Genomic DNA, 23,292 nt, shown 5'->3' on the forward strand with positions numbered 1-23,292 from the left:
ATACAATTTTGGAAGCGCTGAAATTTCTTTCCTTTTGTAGCACATGCTTCGCGGTACCACTGATTCGCTTCCGAGCGCATTCTGGATTCTAGCCTTTGGATCACATCCTTGAGTCTTATTTTGTTGCATATGGTATTCTGGCTTGTAGTGCCTAGTTTGGCTAGGTGATCGGCCTGTTCATTGCCAGGAATACCGATATGACTTGGGATCCATTGAATTTTCGCGTCTAATTCCAAGCAGGTGTGAGTGATGTTGCTTATGAGTTCATCCATGAAGAGATCTTCACTAGCTTTCAGGAGTATATGACAAGAAGACATACTATCAGTATAAATGATAGGCCCCTTAAGGCTTCTCATCTTGGCGAGGTGTAGTGCCTTGTCAATGGCTAGCAGTTCCACTGTGCATATCGATGTAGCGTTCTTCACTTTGAAGCTGAACTCCTCTTGTCCCGTCGCTCGGTCCTTAATTACAATCCCAATACCACAGCCATGCTCAGTGATGCTTCCATCAGTGAAGATTGATGGACTATCCTCCAGCGTTTGCATCATGGTCCTGCATATCTGTCTTAGGGTTTCTGGGTTCGTACTGTTCTTGCTACCCTCCAACCCTGGGATTGATAGGCTGATTCCCTCCTTTCTAACACCGTTCGTGGCATCGTTGTAGCTGTATTTTGTTACTATATCCAGACTCTCATTGTTATCAACGTATGCCCTGTGTTGTGGCGACGATTTGTTGGATATACTGAGGATTTGGAAGCTGGCGAGTGTTGATCTACTTATTTTCGCATGGGCCAAGGTCTTCGCGAGCTCCTTTGCTACTAAGTACTCGCGTCTAATTTCAAAAGGAATCTCGGAAGCAATTGCCATCAAAGTATTGATCGGTGTGGTTTTGGAGCAACCAGTGACCTTTCTTAGGGATTGGTTAATTACAGTGTTGACAGATGCAATTTTATTTTTGTTTGCTCTACTGGTGCAGGCGATGCCATATTCTAGAGTGCCTCTGATAAGTGCTCTATGAAGTTGCAAGGCCCTTTCCGGATGGACCGAATGACTTTTATTGCATAAGCACTTAACGATGTTCAGTCGCTTACTTGCTTTTTCCTTGAGAGCTTCAATGTGTTCATGGAATTTTAATTTTTGGTCGAACACCACACCCAGAAACTTGTGCTGGGTGTTAATTTGCACCGCTGAGTTGTTTATTCTAATTCTCAAGCCAGGATCGTAATTTGGGAAAACCATCGCACAGCATTTGTCTATGTTGACCACAAGGTTTAGCTCGTCTAGGTGGTCCTTGAGCCTGTTGACCGATGCCTGCAGTTTCGCTGTTACCGCTTGTATCGATTGGCCTGAGTGGATAATGGCAAAATCGTCAGCGAATTGGATTACCTCTCCATTCGGAGAGTGGCATTGGCTTGTGTAAATGTTAAAAAGCGTTGGGGACATGATGTCTCCCTGTGGAAGACCGACGGACACAGTTCTTCTCAGGGTTTTCCCATTGACGCACATTTCGATTGTCCGGTTCTGAAGAAAGGCTCTAATCCATCGCACTGCCTCTGGAGGGATCAAGTAGGCTTGGAGGATTCGGAGTAGCTTGCATATTGCGACACTGTTGTATGCATTTTTAAGGTCAATAAAAATGATACCAGTGATCTTTCTTTTGGCGTTATTTAAGCAAACTTGGTTCACTAGGATGTTGGTGGCCAAAGTAGTCGCGCAGTTTCTCCTGAATCCCACGGAAGTGTCCGGGAAAAAACGGTATTTCTCCATTGTGTCCAATATGATTTTATGCACTTCCGTGTTTGCCGCCTTAATTATGGTGGGGAGTAGCGAAATTGGTCTTAGGTTTCGGACGTCGTTGGGGTCTTTTCCAGGTTTGGGGATGGCCACGATCTTAATTGTCCTCAATACCTTTGGAATCCTGCCCTGTGCCCACATTCTGTTGAGGTCCTTTATGAGCATCAGGGTGGTGTCGTCGTTTAATTGCCTCAGAATCTCATAGCTTATTTTATCGTAGCCTGGCGCGGTGTTCTTTTTTTTTGTGACAATGAGGCGCCATTTCTTCAGGTTCAGGAAATCTCCCGCTCCCGTAGAGTCATGGGCTTGTAAGCTCACATCGGACGTTTTCCTGCCGGTGGGGAAGTTTATTTTTAGAAATTCCTTAGCCATCGCTTCATCGCTCATTATGGGATTCTCCTGGTGGTGACCGGGGCGTCCCTTCACCCTGTTGACAATTTTCCATAAGGCATGGGGTTTGGTTTGCGGGGTGACGTCATCCACTGCTTTCCCTAGGCTGTCATCTTTGCCCTTCTTTTTCAAAAATCTAAATCTAGCAGTTTGTTTTTTTAGGTTTATGTGGTTAAGCAAGGTCTTATGTCTGTTGTATTTTCGTCGGGCTTCATTTTTTTCCTCCCAAGCCCGGTTAGTCTCATCGTTCCACCAGGCTTTGGCCACGTACTTGGAGGTACGACGATTTCCTTTTATTATTCCCGTGACATCCTTGCAGATAAGGCTGATGGCAGCGTCCTGGTTGTAAGACAGTTGACCCACCTCGCTCAGGATTTTGCTCTTTTTATAGGTGACCCACTTTTTCCTATGCACAGCCAGCTGGGTTTCAATCGTAATTGCCCTGTGATCGCTCGTGCCGATGTGTAAATCCTCCACCCTTCTGGTGGTATAGGGCAGGATGTCGCACGAACACGCCATCACGTCGATTGCCGTATTCCGTTGGCTGGTGTTGGTAGGGATGTATGTGGCCTCCTTGTTGGTCACTATGGCAAGGTCATGTTCGTCCATACACTCGAGTAGTTGCCTTCCTCTACTATCTGTAGGCTGGTCGCCCCAATAGCTATGATGTGCGTTAAAATCACCTGTAATGATGATCTTTCGGTGCTGGCTCAGATTGGAGCACAGCTCTTCCATCACAGCTTTAAAAACTGCTAGCGGAGTTTTGGGAGTGACATAGGATGAGGAGATCACCAGATTTAACTTTGGTAAGCACACGGCTGTGGTCTGCACATAACACGACATCGCATGGCTGGTGATTCTGCTTGCCTCGAGGCTTTTGTGTACCGCAATGGCAGTACCGCCGTAACCGTCCTCCCTATCATCCCGAAATAATTGGAAGCAGTTTAATCTAACATTGGCGTCTTTCTTTAACCACGTTTCTTGAATGCAAAATATGTCAATGTTCTCGTCTGTTGCAATTCTTTCCAGCTCGCCTACGTTGTTTCGCAGACTCTGCACGTTACATTGTAGGATTTTTATTTTCCTCTCTTTACCATCCATCACTTGCATGGGAATGGTGCAGAGCGAACCGAAAAGCTTGGTTTCCATAATTAATTATTTTTTATACTTTAAATTTCATAGTCACTCGAAAAATTTTACCCGCTCGGCAGCGGATAATGATCTCAGAGCCATTTTTACTCCGTCCTTGTTTTGTATGATAAGTTCCTCTATTTGCGTTGGTGTGTCTTCCGACACGTCCATGCCCTTTGTGTTTGTCTTTTCGTTAGTTGATGAGGATTCCCCCTCATCGCAGCGTTCGGTAGTATCGGTGTTTATTTGAATTTTGTCTGTCTGAATGTCGATTTTTTTTGGTTGGGTCACCTGCTCAGGCAGGCTGACCATTTCTTCTTTATAGTTTTTAGTAATCCTTTTCGTGTTTGTTTCGTTTCGTGTTGTGCCCTTTGTCGCTTGGGCGAAGCTTTGGTCTGTAGTAGTGAAAATCCTTGGGACAGTGGGGCACTGCATCCTGCGAATTTTTCTTGCTTCAGCGTAAGTAACGCGGTCCAAGGTTTTAATCTTTTGTATCTCTACCTCGTCGAGGTATGTTGGACACTCTTTGTTGAGAGTGTGGTGGTTGCCTGAGCATGACACGCATTTAATAAAGGGACACTCACCTTCGTGTTCCGGCATACTACAGTTTGCGCACACGCGGTCGCCTCTACACCATTTCTTGGTGTGCCCAATTTTTAAACAAATGGAGCACCGCATGGGTTTGGGGATATAGACGTCCACGAGGACGGGGTACAAGCCGAAATCGACGGACCGGGGGATTACCGTTGTCTGGAAGGTAATAATCGCCGTTCTAGTGTTAACGATCTCATCACCTGCTTTTCTTTTCATAATGACAACCTCGGACACTTTTTGTTCCTTCAAGCCGGCGAGGATTTCTCCCTCCGACATGAATTCTATGTCCGGGCATCGTATAACTCCCTTGCACGTGTTCAAAGTGGGGTGGTCAATCACCTTTACGGCTATGCCACATGGCTCGGGGATCTTCTTGATTGTCTTAGCTTTCTGTGCTAGCTTCTCGTTTTTTGTTCTTATTAAAAGCTTGCCATCCCTGAGCCTAGTGACATGCTCCGGTTTGCCTCCCATTGCATTCTCGAGGACCTTGTTCAGTAGAAAGGGATTTACCCGGCTTAAATCACGTCCGTCGGTAATCGATTCCATGACCAAAAATTTTTCTTCAGCCGTGATGCTGGTTGCTACTTTTGGCGCTGCATTTCTGTTTTTTTTTCGTTTCGGTTCAATCGTGTCGCTCAATGCTCCAAAATAATTGCTGAGGGGTATCCCCCCTCCAGGGTCATTGACCCCCATCCTCGCTAGCTTGCACTACTTTAAAACTTCCTTTTTTTTCCTTCTTGCTTCAAAAAAGGTAAAAGGGATTGAGAAAGTCACTGAACTATAAAACTTATCACTCTTTTCAACGTCCAGGCAAAAAGTCACCAACTGACAAATCAAAAAACACGTGTGAATCCGTCAGAAACCAACTGTCGAATGTAGTTACACTTTTGGAAAAACAAATGCAAAACTACAGCACACAGTCTCTGTTTATGTTTGAGCAGCGTCTGTATTTTGACATCTGTGTTCAACAGGGTGATACAAAAAATTGTCAGAATCGATACTATAGCCGCGTGGATGACACATTTGTAACATTCAAATTGACCGTTAACCTCACTGTTGAAATAAATTTGCTTGCATTTAGGTTCCCTCTCCCACCAAACTCAATTTAACCCATTTTTAGTTGTTAACACATTTAGTATATATTTCTGGCATTTATACATAGCATAACTTAATGCTAAATTAGATATTTTTCTCTGTTCTACCCTCAACATTCATGTTCCCCTTTAAATTCATGTTTGTACCTTTCACCTATTAGTTTTATCATGTTTCTAGTTACTGTTCGCTGTTCACCAACTCGAACCATTGCCTCATGGCATCACTCAATACCAAGGGCAGTTGGGCTAAATCCCTTACGATCACATAGTAAGGGAAGGGGAACACATCAAGGTATGACTGCATCACTACCTGACTGCGATCGGACGTGAAGAGCGGTATGCGAACATCCATAATCGAGTGCTAGAAAAGAGGGTAATAAATAATTACTGAAAGCCACAACCGGATGATTCTCCAGAAACCTACCTTGTTGTCAGGATTGTCGATTATGATGTACACGATGAATATGCGCTGCAATCGGGCCAGTTTGACGGCATTCTTTACATTCCGTTCACCCTCGCTGTGGATGTTGCGCCCGTCGCTCAACACTAGCAGCAGATGCTCGAAGATTCCATTATCCGCCGAAGAGGCATCCTCCGTGCTGAACGTACGCACGAAATTCAACAGCTCCGCAATACGGCTCTGGTTCTGTGCGAAGTTAAGCGTACTGATTAGCTTCGGTCCGTCGAACTGGTCGGAGTGTTTGAGCAGAATCTTTGGCTTTTCCCCAAAGGACATTATATTCAAGCGGCCGCTCTCGAGCAATGTCAGCGCCTGTGAAACGAGCGATATCGCCTGCAGCGTAAGATTCTTCGAATTATTATGATCCATCGACTTGGAATCGTCGATTGCAATCGATATTCTGTAATCGCGCTGTGCGGCCTTCGTGCGACGCAGCCAGATCTTATCCTTGCGGAACTGCGAGGCAATGTATGGGATAATCTTCTTCATATTTATCCGCCGCCCGGTGCGGTAGTCGCCTTTCAGTCGGGTGCACTTGGTCGGTTCGAGAATCAATCGAAGCTGCTCGCAAAGATCACGGGCACTCGGGAGCATTTTGTGCGAAATTTCCTGCCACTGCTCGAACGCTTCGTGGTCCGCTGATCCACTGCCAGCTGCCACGATCGACTGTTGCATTTCCGATTCTACCATCTTGCGCATGTCCAACTCATCCGTGGCCGTCGGTTCGTCCGGCATAGTTACATCGTGAAGGATTTCGAAGCTGTAAATGAAATGAATGGAAGGGAAATTTAATACTTTTTCGCCTTTTGAGACGAACCAGAATCTGCAATACTTACATTGTATGTGCCACGGTTTCATCACCCCGTGCTACCGTCGCCGTGGGAATTATGTCACCCTCCACTTCCGCATTTTCCACCGTTTCCATCCTCTCCTTGATGGCACTCTCATCTTGCTTTGCCGGTTTGTCCTTTTTACTTTCGTTTTTCTCACTTTCCAACAGTTCCCGTTCTTCCACATTCTCCTGGGGCGTGTCTTCTTCTTCCATTAGCTTATCTGCACACTCTTCATCCTCCGGTGCATCTTTGTCCTCGCCGGCGTCATCCTTCTGCTTCTCCTGATGCTGCACCTGCTTCGACTGTTCCTCGGTCGCATTGTCCATCGTCGTCTTATCGGCGTCCTTTGCATCCTTCACATGCTGGTACTCTTCATCCACGCGCTCCTCCTCTTCTTTGTCCTCCGTGTGTTTTTCGTCCTCGTCCTTGCGTTCATCACGGTTCAACTTATCGACCGTTTTGAGGCGCTTCTTTTCGGCCTGATCCGGGTTACCCAGCGAACGATCCTCATCGGTATTGCCCTGCTTCCGGCGCTGCTGTTTCTGCTGCTGCTGGCGCTCCTGGTGTTCGTCCTTGCGCGTTCGAGTTTCCTTCGATTCGGCAATACCCCGATGACCGGCCTCAGATTGTTCGTTTTCAGCCTGCCCCGTACCGTCCTTGTCCTCGCCGGTATCTTGCTCGTCCATTTCATTCTCCTGTTTTGCTTCCGGCTTATCGTTTGCCACCTGATCACTAGTACCTTTGTTCTCCGCATCCGGCATCGCTTCGACGCGATCTTCCTCCGTGCGCTTATCCTTCGCCTCCCGATGATCGTCCTTTTCGCCGTCCTTCCGCTGTTGCTCGTCCTCTTTCTGCTGCTCGTCCTCTTCCTTTTTCTGCTCCTCGCCGGGGATCTGCTGCTGTGGCTCATTGTCCTTGTTTGGATCTTCCTCCGGCTCCGGTTCATCGGCAAGCTTCTCCTCCGTACCATCCGGATTGGATGGATCTTCCTCCTCGTCGCTGGAATCGGAACCATTTTCAGCTCCCTCATTCTTGCCCTCCTCTTCCTTATCCTCATCTTCCTTTTCCTCTTCCCCTTCCTGCTGATCATCTTCACCTTCCCCTTTTTCCTTCATGGTATCGATATCGAACGGATTCTGTTCCTCCCGCTCGTCATCCTGCTGCTTATCATTGTTATCACCATCCAGATTGAAAGCTTCATCCATCTCCCAATCCTCCGGCTTCGGTGGTTCCTCCAGCTCGTTGTGATGCGGGTTTTCCTGTTCCTCCTCTTCCTCGCCATTATTGTTCTCCATGTCATTGATATCCTTCGGTTTTTCCTTCTTCTTCTCGTCTGTCGTCTGATCGATTGCATCCATTCCGGCCTCCTCCGGGTTTTCCTCGCCCGACTGCTGCTTGTTCTTTTCGGACGAATTCAGATCGTTATGCCGTTCGTCTTTATCGTTCGAACCCGTACCGTCCTCCTCTTCCATGCTGTTATCATTCTCCTCCTCCTCCGGTTGCTCTTCGTCGTCGCCCCAGATTTGTTCATCCAGCTTTTCCGCACCTTCCTCCGTTTCGCCCATCTGCTTGTCGATTTCTTCCTCTTCCTTGTCCTCCTCTTCCTCCGAATCGGACCCTTCCGGTTTTTCCAAATCCTGCAGCTTCGACTCAAAATCCTCGCTCATATCGATACCCTTCTCCTCCTTGTTGTCCTTCTCCTCGTCCTGCTTATCATTGTCCTTTTCGCCCGGTTTCCGAGCATCTTCCAGCTGATCTTCGCTCTCGATTTTATTGGACATGTCCTTATCACCTTCACCATCCTCGAAGCCAAACTTTTCACCCGTGCCCTGGTTGTCTTCCTGCCCCTCATCCTGATCCTTCGACTCTTCGCCCAGCAAATCCTTTGGCACACAGAATCCCTTGGTCGCCAGTTCGATAAACACCGTCAGCATCACCGAAAGCATTTTGGTGCAGATTTTGTGCGCTCCCAGCAGCTGGATGAGATAGTACTCCACGAGCAGATTGTACTGTTCCAGCATTGGTACGAGTCGGGTAAGCTTTCCTATCAGCACGCGCACCCGCAGTCCCTTCTCCGTGGCGGGTGTTGTTTCGTTCAGCTGAGCCATCATCCCATTCAGTTTGCTTACCACCTTCGGTATGTTCAGTGTGTTTAGATCGTGCTGCAGACTTTCATTGATTTTCTCCTTCAAATGATGCTCCTGAAGATCCACGCTCGATTCGTTCGCTTCCTCGTCCTCATCATTCGCATCGCTTTGTTGGTCTTTCTTATCGTCCTCCGCCTTGACAGGCGGTTCCTTTTCAGAGTACTTTTTGTAGATCGTCTGCATTGCGATCAGCAGCGAGTGGATAATGTTTTCTATCTCATTATTCACACTTTCCTCGTCGTAACTGGCTTCCACCGGGGATTGCTCATCAGGTTGTTCGATTTCTTCACCACCGTATCGCTCGAAACGATTCAAGAGTTCCACGATCGACTGTGCGTAAACAGACACACGTTCCTCCGTTGTTTTCTCGCCAAATTCTAGCTGGAACTCATCCTTCAGTGATACAAGTTGCGATTTGAGACCGACGAGTTTTCCCTCGAATGCAGCCACACGATCGTGGGAATAATATGCATCATCGATATACTTTCCAAGCTCATCGTTTAGATCTTGCGTTTGACGCAAAGCCACTTGGGTAAGTTTGGAGATTCGGTCAAATTCCACCGAATTGCGAGAGTAACAACCCCGACCCGCACCGGAACCACCCTCAAACATGTGCAACTCCTCGTTGGACTGATGCGGTGCACAAGCTATCAGTAGATGGAACTGTTCCAACACCAAACGAGCGTCCAGGGCGCTGCGGATTACCACTTCCATCCGCCGACGGTGCTCCTGCAGCCGCAGATCTTCCGCCTCGGTTTTTTGCTCCTCGAGACAGCCGTTCAATTGGTGAAGGTTTGCAATCAACTCGCGCAGCTGCGACACGTTCACTACCATGTCAGCGAGTGCCATCCGTTGGTTCTGCACCAACAGAAACATGTCTGTGGAGAATCCCTTGATTCGATCCACGTTAATCACGCCGGCAATATCCTCATTCGGTTGGAGCATCACCTTCCCGAGCAGCTTGATCTTGAACACACACTTGGCGTAGTACTGGTTGAGTTTATCGTTCAAAAACACAATATGCTGATCGACCTTACGATACTTGGAAGCGTGCGTTAGCAGCTCCAAGCTGAACGGTTTGATAGTGACATCGACCGGGTCGGCTCCACCTATTTTCGACTCGATCAACCCGCCCCGATAGCTTAGTCCGAGCATCGTCAACGTCTTGTAAAAGTCGGCCAAAGCCTTCCGCTTTTGGTTTAGGATGTGCTTCGCTTGTGACTTTTGTTTCGGCCGTGCCTGGGAACGATCCACCTCCAACGCACGCAGATACTCGATCGACTCGATCTGCTCGTGCATCAGGCTGTCCAGACTGTACACCAACCCCGGGAAGGGTGCGTGCAGGATCGCTTCCCTGCACACGTTCCGGGCCGTCATGAAGAAACGTTCAATCTTCTGGAAAAGCTGTACGGAGGCCGTGGCGGCACCGGTCTCACAACGCGCATCGTTCGAGATCGGAGCGAGAGAAAATCGGTCCTTCAGCTTCCTCTGGGCCATGAAATTTTTCACCTCCACCATGTAGTACGTGACCTTCGCCTCCGATCGGAGCACCTTCACCTTCTGCTCGTCCGCATCGTTGATCTCGCGGGACGCATCCTTGGGTGAAAATACCGGCGATACGCGGGCCACAATTTCCGTCTCGAACTCCTTCAGGAACTTGTGCAACTGGCGGTGCACGCGGGCAATATTGTTGCGCATGCTAAAGTATGAGAGGTCCTTGTTGAAGGATTCAATCTTTACCAGATCCTTCAGCTTCTTCTCGACCGGTACGCGCTTCGTGCGGATGTGCTCGTCAATTTCCACCGCGAACTGATCGAAATACATGTGAAGGTTGTACAGGGCAGCAATTAGTGTGTTGCGTTTGGTGTCGTCTTGCTCTCCCGGGGGTAGCTGGGACAGGTACTGTTCAAACGACTTCATCACCCGCAGCCGTGTGCCGTATTCTGCGTAGTTGGAGGACTCCATGAACTGCTTCAACACCTTTACGATGTCGTCAATCGTTACCGCGGGTTCTTCGCTACCATCGGGCTCTTCTTCATCGAGAATTTCCTGCTCGCCGTAACACTTCTCCACCTTGTTGTAGTCGAGCAGCGTACTCAACCGCCCGTTGCGTGTCGCACCATGCTGCAAGTACTCGTGCACAAGGTTATACAAAAAGAACCAATAGCGGTACGCTTTCGAACGCACGCGTTCCAACGTGCGGGACATACACTCCCGCCAGTACTGCAGCTCCATGCGCATCCAACGGTGCACATACTCAACAACGTCACGTTCCAGCTCACGTAGATTGTTACCCCGATGGGCAAGGGCGTTCCATGCGTCCAGCTTCTGGCGGAGAAGCTGCAAACCGGTACTGAACCGCACGATCGGTGCCGTCGAGGGCAGCGCATGGATGCGCTCTATGATCAACATAATGTCTTTCAGTACGGCATGGTCGGGCCATTCCTCCAGCAATCCGCGAATGCGCACTTCGATTTTCTTCAGCACCTCGACACACTGCAAAACTTCCGGAATGTTCGGGTCGTTGTAAAAGTCATAGCTTGCCCCCGATGCTGCATGGCCTGCTCCTTTCGCTCTCTGCTCAATTCGACCGTCCGTCGTCTGATCACCGGCGTACCGTTCACGTAGTAACCCTATCGCCAAACTTAAGGCACCATAGCCTACCTCGTCGATTTCGCTTCCCATGGCGACTTCGTACTTGTGAACGATTTGACCAAAAATCGATAGCTTCGTTTCAAACGGCCCAACAAAGTCCATCGGTGTACGAACGGCATCACCACTGCTGGCGGCGTTGAAGTTCACCTCCGGATGATAATAATAAGACCGGGAATGTCTGGCCATCAGCTCGATAAAGCGCTCGCAAATCAGCTTATAATCCTCATCGCCGATGGTATCCGGCGCGGTCGGGGACTTTTCATTCTTTTTCGGAGCCTTGATTACCTGCTCCAGCGTGTCGTTCTGAATGAACTCGGCAAAATCTTCGTCCACATAGTTCGGGAACATTTCGCTGACTTCCCGCTCCGCTACCACATCCTCATCCTCCTCCTCGCAGTGCGATTTCGTTAGGTAGAGACTGTCCTGCTCCGCTTGCCGTTTGCGACGCGAGTGCTCCTGCTTTTGCCATACCTGATTGCACACGTTCACGATGCGATCCAGCTCGGCGAACGAATGCGGCCGAAGCGTACGCTCCACGGTGATTTTGTTGACCACCTCCTGCAGGCGAGCCTTCAACAGACGGAAGTAGCTCTGCTCCGGTTGGGGCAACCGTTCCATCACCGAGTAAATGTTCACCCTGTGCCGTTGACCATCATCGAACAGCTCCAAAGGTTTCACGCACGGGAATTGCACGAACTTGGCGGCGATCTTTCTCAGCGCATGATTTTCATTCAGATCAACGAATAGTCCTCCATCGGTTTTCTGCTCGATCGTGGCTTTTCGCGCTCGCAAACAATGACGCAGTCCGTTCAGCCCGTATCGCAGCGTGACGATCGAGTTGCACAACGGTGCCAAGAAGTCCCGGAAGTACGCGTCGTATCGCTTCAGCGTGTGGTGCTCAAACTGCTGCGCAATGTCCATCCACAGATCGATTTGTGACACCAGCTCGGACACCTTCTGCAGGAACGATTGCGTATGACTCCGATTGTTTGCCACACTGCGCATATCTATCTTGTAGTCCAAACATTGGGCGATCGATTTCAGCAGCGTGCCGATCGTTGCCGGATGGCAGCAGGAAACGAGAAAATTGTTGACATCCCGAGTTAGTTCCGAGTAAAGATTACCATCCGCCGGGCGGAGTGCAACCTTGCGGGTAAGCTGTTGCCGCTTTGCCTTCAACCGATCGATCTCCGCGTGGAACAGGCGTCGATTATGTTCACCGAGCTGACGATAGTGCATCGTTACCGCCATGCAGTCGTACGTGCAGAGCAACGTCTCCAGCAGACCAATGTCCTCCTCGAGGTAACCTTTCTTTAGGCGATTCTTTTCGACCGGATCGAGCAGGGGCAGAAAAACGGTCAAATTCAACTCCAAAATTCCGGTAAGAGCACGCATGGTGGAAGCCATCCTCCATACGTGATCGCGATCTTCCATAGCTACGCTTTCCTCCCTACACTGGCGAAGCATATTTACGAGCACGAGGAAGTCATTGACGAAGGGATGTGTTGTGCCCATGTCATCCTGCACCTTTGCCGTAACATTCCTGATGCATTCGATTTCCCTAAGCAGCTTGGAAGCAGCATCAGTGGCCACCTGAAGGCTCGTCCGTTCCGCCTGATACTCCTCCGATAGGGCACGCGAGTTACTCCAAAGAAGCGTACCGATTTTCCGTAGCGTGCGACGCCATTCCGGTAGCTCTCCTAGTCCCGTGACACGGAACCCACACGCATCCGGCGTCCGTCCAACCAACACTGCCAAGCAGTTCGCTGTGAGAAGCGCACCACGGTAGCTGGTGCTAACGTACCCTTCCGCATTGGGATCGTCATTGTTGTGGTGGGTCGCGTACAGTGAGGCCGTTTCCACTCCGTGACAAACGTGTCTCTGCACAGCCAACGATTCCAGCTCGTACCGCTCCAGAGCACTACAGTACTGATGCCAGTAGGTTGTTAACGCTCGATACAGCTGCGGGGGCAATGTGGGAAGCAATTCATCTAACGATTCCGCCTGCTCCATCATGGCATGCAATGCGGTGAGAGCTTCCTCCGCCACGCTATGCCTTTCCGTGGTGTTCATTTTGATGACGCTCAAACAACCGATTCCGAGTGTACGGATGTTTTGCACAAAATCCATATTTATTTGATCCGCAGACTTTCTAGCTCTGGCCGCAAGTAGCATCTTGTGAAGATAGTATTCCAATACCGGGTAACATTCCAAATCGAACTTATTGCCAGTAGAAAGGGACTCCTCTTGGATAGCACTATCCAAGATGGCTTTGAGCATACTATCGAAAGTTCCGATTGCTTCGATTGTGTTGATCATCTCCTCGTCATTCGCACCTTTTTCGACGGATACGGTTTGAGACGATACAAATCGATTGAATGCCCGAAGTCGATTCGTTTTCGCACCATTTTGTTCTTCATCCCCATCGATTTCCGTCTCTTCCGCGTTCGAACGAAGCTCCCATCGTTTCGCCAAGTTCACGAGCAGCGCACGCTTGAGGTCGATTGTCTGGGCATTATGTAAAAGTGCAACCCGCAGTAGAAACTCTTCGTAAGAGTGACGCTTACTCAGCTTTGGCATCAATCGAAGCTGGTCGTCAAGCTTGCCTAGCTTCACAAACTCTTCCACCTGTCGGGCGCTGTACAGTGGCAAGTATTCTAGGAAAGCCTTTCCGTAGCCCTTCCGGAGCGCCATGAGAGGATGCGTTAGCTCGGTGATGTGTTGCCGCAGTGCCTCACGTACGTTTCCTCCGTTATTCAGCAAGCTTAGGCAATGCTTTTCGACCCACTGGAAGTGGAGCGTCAGGTTGTCCAACAGACCGAACTGTACCTCCTTGTTGACGTACAGTTTACGGTGGGAAAGTTGAGTCAACCGATTCAGCCACAAGTTGGACAGGATTAGGCGTACGTAAAGCTCGTCCGTCATTGCTAAACCCTCGAGCGCCTTTTCCACCATCGTACGGTAACCGGTAAGAAACTGGTGCAACATAAGGAGGAGGCCATTTTCGAGCCCGTCGTTTATCAGCTTCTCTTTCACTGCCTTCGAGTAGGAAAGTAGATCAATCTGGCTGAGCTTCGTAACCGAATCGACGCGCACGGGAAGGAGAATGGTGTTGAACAGAAGTCGACTGCTCACTGTACGGCAATCGACGACCGGCTCGTCGTTGAGGTAATCTCGGATTTTGGGGAATAACAATCGGTTCCAGGGAAGATCACCCAGCTCAGCGGAGTTCATTTGATAAATGATGTCGCAAAGACTCTCATTTAGCTCCGATACGTCATTCAGTACATCGTCAATATTGATCTCTTCTGAACACACCTCGGCGGACTCGAGTTTGAACACTTCAACAGCTTTTTCCGTTTCGTCCTTGTTCATTTTCATCTTCTTTGGGGTGACCCGTTCCCATGGACGGCCACCTGCATATCCATCAGTTCCATCGACATCTACAACAATCGCCTTTCCATTAATTTCAGTCGGTTCCTTCGGTTGTGCCTCAGACTTCATACCAGCTGCTTCACCGATGGCTTTGCGAAGGTACGCCACACGCATGGCTGCATCCTCCTCCGTGCTGATTTCATAAAGGAAGTACAGCAAATGCTTCAATGATCGCTTGGTGACGGTAACACCGTTGGTTAGAAAATCGTTTGAGATATCCGCCAGAACCTGCTCGCTATCGAGTCCTTCCTTAAAGCCACGCAATAGCGCAAGGAACGGCTCGGCCTGAAGCTTGATACGGGTCAGCTTTGTCAGCTCCGTCGCATGCAGGGTCATATTTTCAAACCGCACTGTACTTTTCCGAACAACAACCGCCGCGAGCACTCTGTCGATCGTTTCCTTCAATGTGTTCCGGTAGTACTCGAGACCGTACCCAAGCAAATCGACATTCGAAGAGCGAACGTACACATCGATCGCACTCAGCTTCAGGCAATCGACATCACGCCGAGCCCCTTGCTTCTGCCTGTTTTGGGCGACCAGCTGCGCAAAGCGAACCAAGTGTGCCACCCCGAACGGGCTGAACTGATCGTACTGCGACTCGCTAGCTCCACGCCGCAATTCCTTGTGCACGGTAAGGCACGCGTCGATTAGGTAAGGTTCTTGGATGCCACCGGCGAACACCAGTCGCCTCAAGTCATCGTCCTCGTACCCATCGCGACCTGCAAAGGCAAGCTCCACACAGCGGTTCCGCATTGCACGTGAAATCTCACCGTGCTTCGGATCGAGCGTCAAGAAGGCTTGGAAGTTCCGATGCCGTCGTACCACCTCCGATTCTGGTCCACCATCGTCTACACCATCCGTACCTTCCCCCACGGCTCCCTTTTCCGAAATCAGCAGCGTTCCGTTCGGTTCGAACACGGGATTCAAACGATCGAGCACGGCCGACGAGCAAAGGTTTACATGCTCGAGACAAATGTGCTGCCCGGTGCGGAGACACTTGACCACCTTCGAATCAACCCACTCAAAGTGACCACCGGTGTTCAACGTTTGCACCTGCCTGGATAGATAGTCCAGTTTGTCGAGAACACGGAACATACTGGTTAGTTGTTTTCTATCGTCACAGATCGGAGGCTTTTCATTGGCCCGCTGGTGCGTTCGTTGCCGAAGAACATTTATCACATTCTGGAGAGCACCAAGCCGCTTCCGGAACAACGCCATCTCATCCGACTGCAAATTGTTGTAGGTATTGGTCGTAAAAGCTAAAATTAACAAACAAAAAATATGTTTTAAACACGATCGCCTGGGGATCGAACAAACATTGCTTACCGGCTGATCCTTGACTCAAATTCTCGTACTTCTCCCAACACTCCAGCAGCGCCAGCGCCTTTCCACCCTTCGGTACTCCTTGATGGCGCAAAATCGAACGCTTCAGTGTCTGGCGTAAGACGGTTTCGACCAAGCAACTCATCTCCTCCAAGTGACGATTGAAATCAAACTGCTGGAAGCTCCCGGTCACCGAATCATCGATTGTTTCCGCCTGGCAGAACGTATCGGCCAGCGTGGCGTGCAGGTTGATCACCTTCGTTTTACCGCAATCGCTCGGACCGCAAAGAATGATGGGTTTCTCCAGCTGCACGCACTCGGTGACATTTTTAAGCAGTTCCAACTGACTCGCAAGCACTAGTGTTGGTTCACCACCACCAGCCCTTCCCGACTGGTGGCTTTGCTTGATCGGAATCGAAGCGAAATTGTTGTCGTCGTCAAGCGAGCTACTATCGGCTCCCTTTTGAAGGACGACATCGCCGAGGTAAAGCTTCTCATCCGTCCAGTAGAGTCCGATATCCTGGGAGAGCTGATCCAGCTCGTACCCATCGCAGTGGAACACTTCGGAGAATACGTTCACAATGTACCGTTTATCCAGGTCGGCCCGCATCCGTTGATAGTAGACAAGCTTCATCTTCTCGAACAGCACCTCCAATAGACGGGTCTTTTCTTCTTCGGCAACGGTCGTGCCGCGTCGTACGATGAAACCACACCGTTCACTAAAGAACAACTCACACCACCGAAGGATGTCTCGCAGGTTCGCTTCGAATGGGCCACCCTTGTAGCCGAACTCCAGATTGGAAAGTCCCGCTTCAAGCCGTTCCGAGAACAGAACCATCTTTTCTGCCAGATCCAATCGAACATTTGTTCCGTTAAGTGTCTCCGCCTCGAAATAGCTCCTTTCGGTCCCCTCCTCGCCGGCTCCATTCGTCAGCTGCTCTCCGAGAGCATCGAACTGTGGCTTATACTTCCCTTCCACAACATGCAGCAAATCGCGTCGTTCCAACTTCCTCAAGTAAACCTTCGTGAATCGATTCAGGAACGACTGGGGCAACCCCTTGCGACCTCCACCCTGCCGTAGCGGATTCTGGGCGGCAAAGATTCGTGTCTTACGCCCCAAGCGGAAGGTTTTGTTCAACTCGGCAATGTACACCTCGCCACGATGATCAAGGATAGCGTTCAAGCCCTCGAGGACACTCTGCGGTGCGAGGTTCAGTTCGTCGAGCAGGATCCACGTATTACGCTGCGCTTTAAGGGCCGCGAGCAGTGGACCATCGCGCCACACGAATGATCCCAACGTCGGCTGGGTCCGTCCAGTTTGTTTCCGACCATCCTCCTCCTGTTCACAATAGTCGTCACCGCTCGAAAGCTCCAAAGACCGATCGTCCGCGGGAAGATCCGTACCGAAGAGATCGGCCAGATCCGTGTGCTCGCAAAGATTTATCCGCACGATATCATATCCGATGGCGCGGGCCAGACTTTCCACCAGCGATGTCTTTCCGACACCCGGAGGACCCTCGAGAAGGATTGCTTTTTCGAGACTCAGCGCCGATAGGAGACGGAACAGATTCCTCTGCGTCGTGGGTGCCGAGAACATAAAGCCCGTTTCTTGCCGACCGTTACTTTCAACGGCGGGATCCAACTGAATGTAAAATGGAAAGATTCCGAAACGATCTTCCGCCATCTCGATTGTAGCACCTTGCTGCTGTTGCTGCTGATCATAGTCGACGTTGCTTATTTCTCCGTTCCATTGCAGCCGCTGCTTCATGAGTTCCATCAAGCCCCGTCTCATATGTCGCCGTATAGCGACGACTTCTTCGTACGTTTCGTATGGGAGCATCTCCAGCGCGTCCAAGAAAACTGTCTCCAACCCGTAGATAAGAGCTTCGGGAAGGCCTACCTTTGGGGCGTTCGTAGCCACAAACCCAACCCACGCCAGCACATCGCGAATACTGAAGTTTAGCTTCTCTATCGAGCGTTTCAACAGCTGCACCTCTTTCACAATCACTCGCGCCACCTCGACCATCGACAGATCGGTTGCAAGGGGAAGGTCCAATCCCGTCTCGGATACGTTTCTCCGCAGTGTGTTTTCGGCGATGCGCACCAGATCCTCTTCCGAGTCCGTTGCACGACACCAAACCTCCGTCAGCCGGTTGCGCAGAGCGGGTGAAAGTTCCTTCTTGCCGAAGTCACCACCTGGGTTCATGGTGGCAAGGAACTGGAACCCTTCGGTAGCAGTTATTACGAAGCCCTCGTCGATTAGCGTGTTGCCGTCCGTTCCACTGCTTGCACTGAGGCCCCCCTTCTCGGCCAACAGAAGCGTTCGTTCCGGTTCCAGCACGCAATTCAGTCGTTCCAGCACGGAATCTTCGGCAAGGGAAATTTCGTCCGCCAGGAAAAATCCTCCTTCTTGCATCGAAAGTACCAGCGGTCCGTCGGACCACTCAAATAGTTGATTTTTACGCTCGCCATTTACAACGTCATCCGAAGACGATGGCGAACGGAATGGCCGGAGACCACCGAGAAAGTCGGCCCCTTCGGTGTGCATGTGGCAGTTAAGGATCCGCAAGCTTTTGCCTTCGAGCGCAGCCAAAAGCTGACAGACGGTCGTCTTTCCACAGCCGGTCGGTCCGACCAGCAGCACGGGTTCGTTGAATTGGAGTGCCTTCGCCGTCAGTACAGCCATCCGTCGCATATCGAACGTCCACACGATACCTTCCGCGCCCCGTCGACGCTGTTCCGTGTCGTCCATACCGCCTATCTTCACCGCCATTACGCGCTCCAAGATCGAACGGGTCACCTTCGAGGTGCTCTCGGTCAGACTGAATAGACACTCCTCTTCGACTCGCTTACGGAAGTGGGTAAATAGCGCGTCCCTTATGATTTCCGTTTCGTACGCGTTGCGCACTTTCGACGACAGCACCAGGTAGCCCTCGTCGATCAGATGTTGATTCCAGTCGCAGCTCGTGTCCTCCAGTAGCGTTGGGTCGGCGTATGTGTATCGGTTTCCCCAGCGGAACAGATCACGCAGAGTAAAATTCTGCTTGGTTGCGGTGCTTCGCCGATTCAACTGCAATTCGCTCATCACCTTCACCATCTTGACGGCGTACGAACGGGGAATTTGGCAACGACGCTCCAGAATCACCTCGAGCTCCGTCCGAGGAATGTCGGAAAAGTGTAGCTCGATAAAGCGATTTTTGAACGCACGCGAAAGCATCTTCCGCCCACCGTACACTCCGGGTGGATTTTGTGTAGCGAACAGCATGAAATTCCGGTGCGCCTTCACGACCACTTGTGTCTCCGGAATGAACAGTTCACGATTGTCGTCCAACACCCGGTTAAGAGCCTCGAGAATGTCGCTCGGCGCCAGATTCAGCTCATCCAGAATGATCCAGTGACCGTTTCGCATCGCTTCCACCAGGACACCCTCCTTGAATGTGAGCTTACCGGTCACATCGGCCACGTACGTACCGATGTACTCTTGCAGGTCGGTGTGCTCGTGGTTGTTGATTCGTAGACACACATTTCCGCTCCTTTTCGCAATGTACTCGATCAAACTAGTCTTACCGGCCGATGTTGGGCCCTGCAGGAGCACTGGCAACCGACCGATCGACGCAATCCGGGCCAGATCACGCAAATTGTTACGCACACTCTCCGTTAGGATGTAACTCTCACACTCCTGTACCTCCCGTTGACCCTGCTCGATCCAATATCCTTCGAAATTGAGCTGCCTGTCCGCGTTTGTTATCGGTTTCGGAATCGGTGCTAGATTCTTCACCACCGCCCCACTGCCATCCTTTGACAGTAGCGAGTTCTGGATTAACGTCAACACCTTGGCGTGCGATTTCAGATCCAACTGCGTCAGAAAGCTTATGCAGAACGCTTCGTACAGATTGCGCTCAATCGAACCGCACAGATTCTTCCCACAGATGGACAACGCTCTACAGAGTGTTCGCAGCGAGAACACCGGTCGATTTCCAAGCCCATCGTTCAGGTCGAGGTTCGCCATGGCACGCAGTCGGCGATACAGTTTTACCGTGTTCATAATGCGTGCCTTCTGGATGCCCGTCGACGACAGATAGTCGTTCACCAGAATAAGCAAGTCGTTCTCGGCCAACAGCTCATCGACGAAGTACTCCGTGAACCGGTTCCGTATACCGACGGGCAAGTCCTTCTTACCCACGTCCGTGCTGGGATTCATACAGGCAAAGATGCGAAAATTGGGATGCCGTTTGATTGGCACAAAATCACCACGCTCCAGCAGGACGATCGAACCATCGGGTTCGAGGATGGTTGATAGACACTCAAGCGTTTCCGTCGAAGCGAGATTGATCTCGTCCAGCAGCACCCAATCGCCATTGCGAATGCAATTCACCAGCGATCCGGGTATGAACGCAAACGATACGTTGATCTAAAAAACATTTTAAAACATTAACAGTTCATCACAGACTTGTTATGCAGAGAATAATTCAATTCAGTTCAATACTCACGGAATTTTTCAACTGGGCGTCCAATTTGCGCAACTTATGTTGCAGTGCAATCCATTTTTCTCTTACGAGAGCTTCGTCTTTATCATCTCCTTGTTGTTGATCGTCAGCAACCGGGTTTTTCAGTGACACTTTTTCCGAAATTTTCAACATCAACTTCACCAGTAGGTCGTATTCTCCGCTACCATAGCAACTGGCAACATTGCCCAGAAACTTTTCGTTCTTTTGCGCGTTGAAAGTTCTTCTAAACAAACGCTCGAACTCGTACCGTAGCGGGGTAATGACGAACGCCAGGTCGACCGGTTTGTAGCCCCCGATCAGATCCGATACATCCGACTGGTTGTTCATGTTGACCACCACCAGCTTGTGGTGCGTCTGGTAGGCAAGATACTGCACCGAGCTTGTTTTTCCCACGCCCGTTTCTCCGACCAGCAATATTGGTTCATTTTGCGACACAGCCACAGCGATCCGTTCCAGCAAGCAAGCCGCCGGACGGGTGAAGGAAAAGGTTGGTGCTGGTTCGGAGTATCCGGCACGATGTTGTGCCGTCTTCACCCGGGAAGAGGCGTTGCGATCGAGTTTCTGCCGTTTGTTGAGCAGCTCGTGCTCCAGTTGATCGGTTGCGTTTTCATCGTTCTCCTCTTGTGGCAGGGAACGTTTCAAAACGACGCGTCCAACCCGAATTTCGCTCGCGACTGCCACCTCCACGGCGGGTTTGTATTCTTCGCACAAATGTTCGCAACGACTCGGTAAGATGCCGATCTTTGCGCCGATGCCTGCCACTAGTCGTGTTTTGATGGGCCCTTGCGGGATGTGGGAGCAGAACAGATCGACGGCGTTCTGGAACACAAAGTAGGCACACTCGGTGCTGGTCACCGAGAACGATGGATCCGATCGGCGACACAGTTTAATAAGATCGCGTGTCGAAACCAACCGTCTATTGGAGCCGGAAGTTGGGAGCGAGTCGAGCTTTTCGTTACCTTCGTGCTGGAACCGAGGCAATACGTCATCGGTCGCGGATGTTTTGGTTTCCTCCTGCGGTTGTGCTTCCAATATGGCCAGCTGCTCGATTGTGAAGTTCTGTTCATTCTTACCCGAATGGCACCCGCTGGAAAAAGTGAGGTAAATATCTACAATTCGTGTGGCTACCGTGCGAAGCTTTGGATAGCGGATGCAGATGATGTCGCACAGCTCATCACGCGACAACGGCTCTATATTGACCGTGTATAGATACTTCTCCAGCAAACTGTAGGTGTTATTGTGGGTCTGCGATGCACTCGATTTGGCCCCGGTACGCAGCGTGACAAACAGCTGAAATCCCGGTGCCACTCGTAGGCAATCGCGAAAACCTGGCACACTGAGGTATCCGTTCTCGAGCAAGTTCGTCAGCACGGTGCACACATCCTGCGTGGCGGAATCCAGATCCTCCAACAGTAGCCAGTACCCGTACATGACGGCCTGCGTCAGTACGCCCGGTTGCCACACAAACTCCCCGGGAGTGTCCGTGCAACGATACTGGCCAAGCAGCGTTTTGCTATCCGTTTGATCCCCAAGTTGTATGCGCAGGAAACCATTTTTCGGTGCGCCCTTTCGCAGCTTGTCCAGATCGTAATCGAAGATTTCAGTTTTGCCCACACCATTCTCTGAACTGCCGTTTGTGGATGCCTTCCGCTTTTTCGTTCGCTCCTCTTGACGCACTGCTAGCCGTTTCTGTCGATCGTCTCCTTTTGGTGGTACACGACCTGTTGCTTTGGCGAGATACTCTACCAGTGATGTCTTTCCACTGCCAACCGGACCCGACAGACAGATCGCTTTGCCGGATGATACGCCGAGAGCGAGACTACGAAGGTTTAGTTTCGTAGAATTAACACTGACCACCAGCTCCGATTCAGAGTTGGTCAGTTCGGCTTGCTTCTCCTTGCTTCGGTAGAATGTTACATTTTCCTTGTCGAAAATTGGTAACCAAACATCGCTGATGTTCGTTATGACGTTACTCTTATACTCCCATTGGATTTTAGTACCATCGGACACATAATTCGGCTCATCCGACGCACCCTCAACAGTTCCATCACGCATCAATGTGTCTTCCTCCAGCATAATGTCAACCGGTATGCCATCGTCGAGTGAATTGAGCTCCGTTTGCGTCATGCCAGTCACCGTCGCCAACATTCTATTCAGGTAATAGCGCTCGCGTGGACAACTTTTGCCTTCATACTGTTCAAAACATACTGACCAATTCCAGGTGCCACGGAAGTAAACTGGATCGGCCATTAGAAATCTGTAGCACGCTCGAATTAATTGCAAATCGGCATCCTCACTAACATCATCCCGTTGGTGTTCTTTACGTTGCTTTTGGTGTGGTGTGTAGTCGCTTTCTTCTATTTCTCGCGCAAATGGTGCCGGGTTGTGACGAAAAAAATGCATCGAATATCTACAACAAAATTGAACCAAGTTAAACTAGAGCATTATACATAAAAAACAATAAATTATTCACCTCAAGACATCCGGACAAAATGCTATTAACTTGGAAAGAGCTATACATTTTCGTTGATACTCCTTCCAGCCTTTCCCACCGCCCGATAACATTGGCGTTTTTAATGTGACTGATTTTTTCTCGCTCTCGAAAACATTCGTCACAATTATTAATAGAAGGTGTTTGAAACGACGGCCAATCTCAACTGTAAGGCGACTATCTTCCAACAGCTCCCCCAAAATCGCACAGATTTCATCCATTTGAGATGAAGCTAGATTCTGGTAATGTTGAAAACATATTCGAGAAATTACGTTTTAGCTGATCAAACATGGCTCCAAAGACCCACGAGACATAGCACGCGGAAACTTACCCTTAACCTACAAAATGGTTCCAACTCTTTGCATTGCATTTTCTCGTGCAAATGCCGCACATGGTGCAAAACTTTATCACACTCTACTTCCATGGTGTGAGAACGTC

General features: G+C 50.1%; 1 protein-coding gene across 1 annotated transcript; it reads right to left on the reverse strand.

Annotated features, from left to right (window-relative positions):
- Positions 1 to 5,053: 5,053 nt before the first annotated feature.
- LOC131281892 (midasin) lies at positions 5,054 to 23,278 on the reverse strand. Its single transcript, XM_058311256.1, has 7 exons — positions 23,186 to 23,278; positions 22,837 to 23,093; positions 20,346 to 22,773; positions 15,859 to 20,266; positions 6,299 to 15,791; positions 5,427 to 6,222; positions 5,054 to 5,363 (listed from the first exon to the last, which is right to left on the reverse strand). The coding sequence occupies exons 1-7, from the start codon at positions 23,276 to 23,278 to the stop codon at positions 5,181 to 5,183; spliced, it is 17,658 nt and encodes a 5,885-aa protein (XP_058167239.1). The 3' UTR covers positions 5,054 to 5,180.
- Positions 23,279 to 23,292: the final 14 nt, after the last annotated feature.

This window comes from Anopheles ziemanni, chromosome 2, assembly GCF_943734765.1.
Source record: "Anopheles ziemanni chromosome 2, idAnoZiCoDA_A2_x.2, whole genome shotgun sequence".
NCBI lineage: Eukaryota > Metazoa > Arthropoda > Insecta > Diptera > Culicidae > Anopheles > Anopheles ziemanni.

Excerpts from the sequence above, each read along its gene's own strand:
- LOC131281892 (XM_058311256.1), bottom strand. The coding sequence starts at position 23,278 with ATGGAAGTAGAGTGTGATAAAGTTTTGCACCATGTGCGGCATTTGCAC. Across the intron at positions 6,223-6,298 it reads GAAACCGTGGCACATACAAT|CTTCGAAATCCTTCACGATG; the intron begins GTAAGTATTGCA and ends TTTCATTTACAG. Across the intron at positions 5,364-5,426 it reads TCGACAATCCTGACAACAAG|CACTCGATTATGGATGTTCG; the intron begins GTAGGTTTCTGG and ends CCTCTTTTCTAG.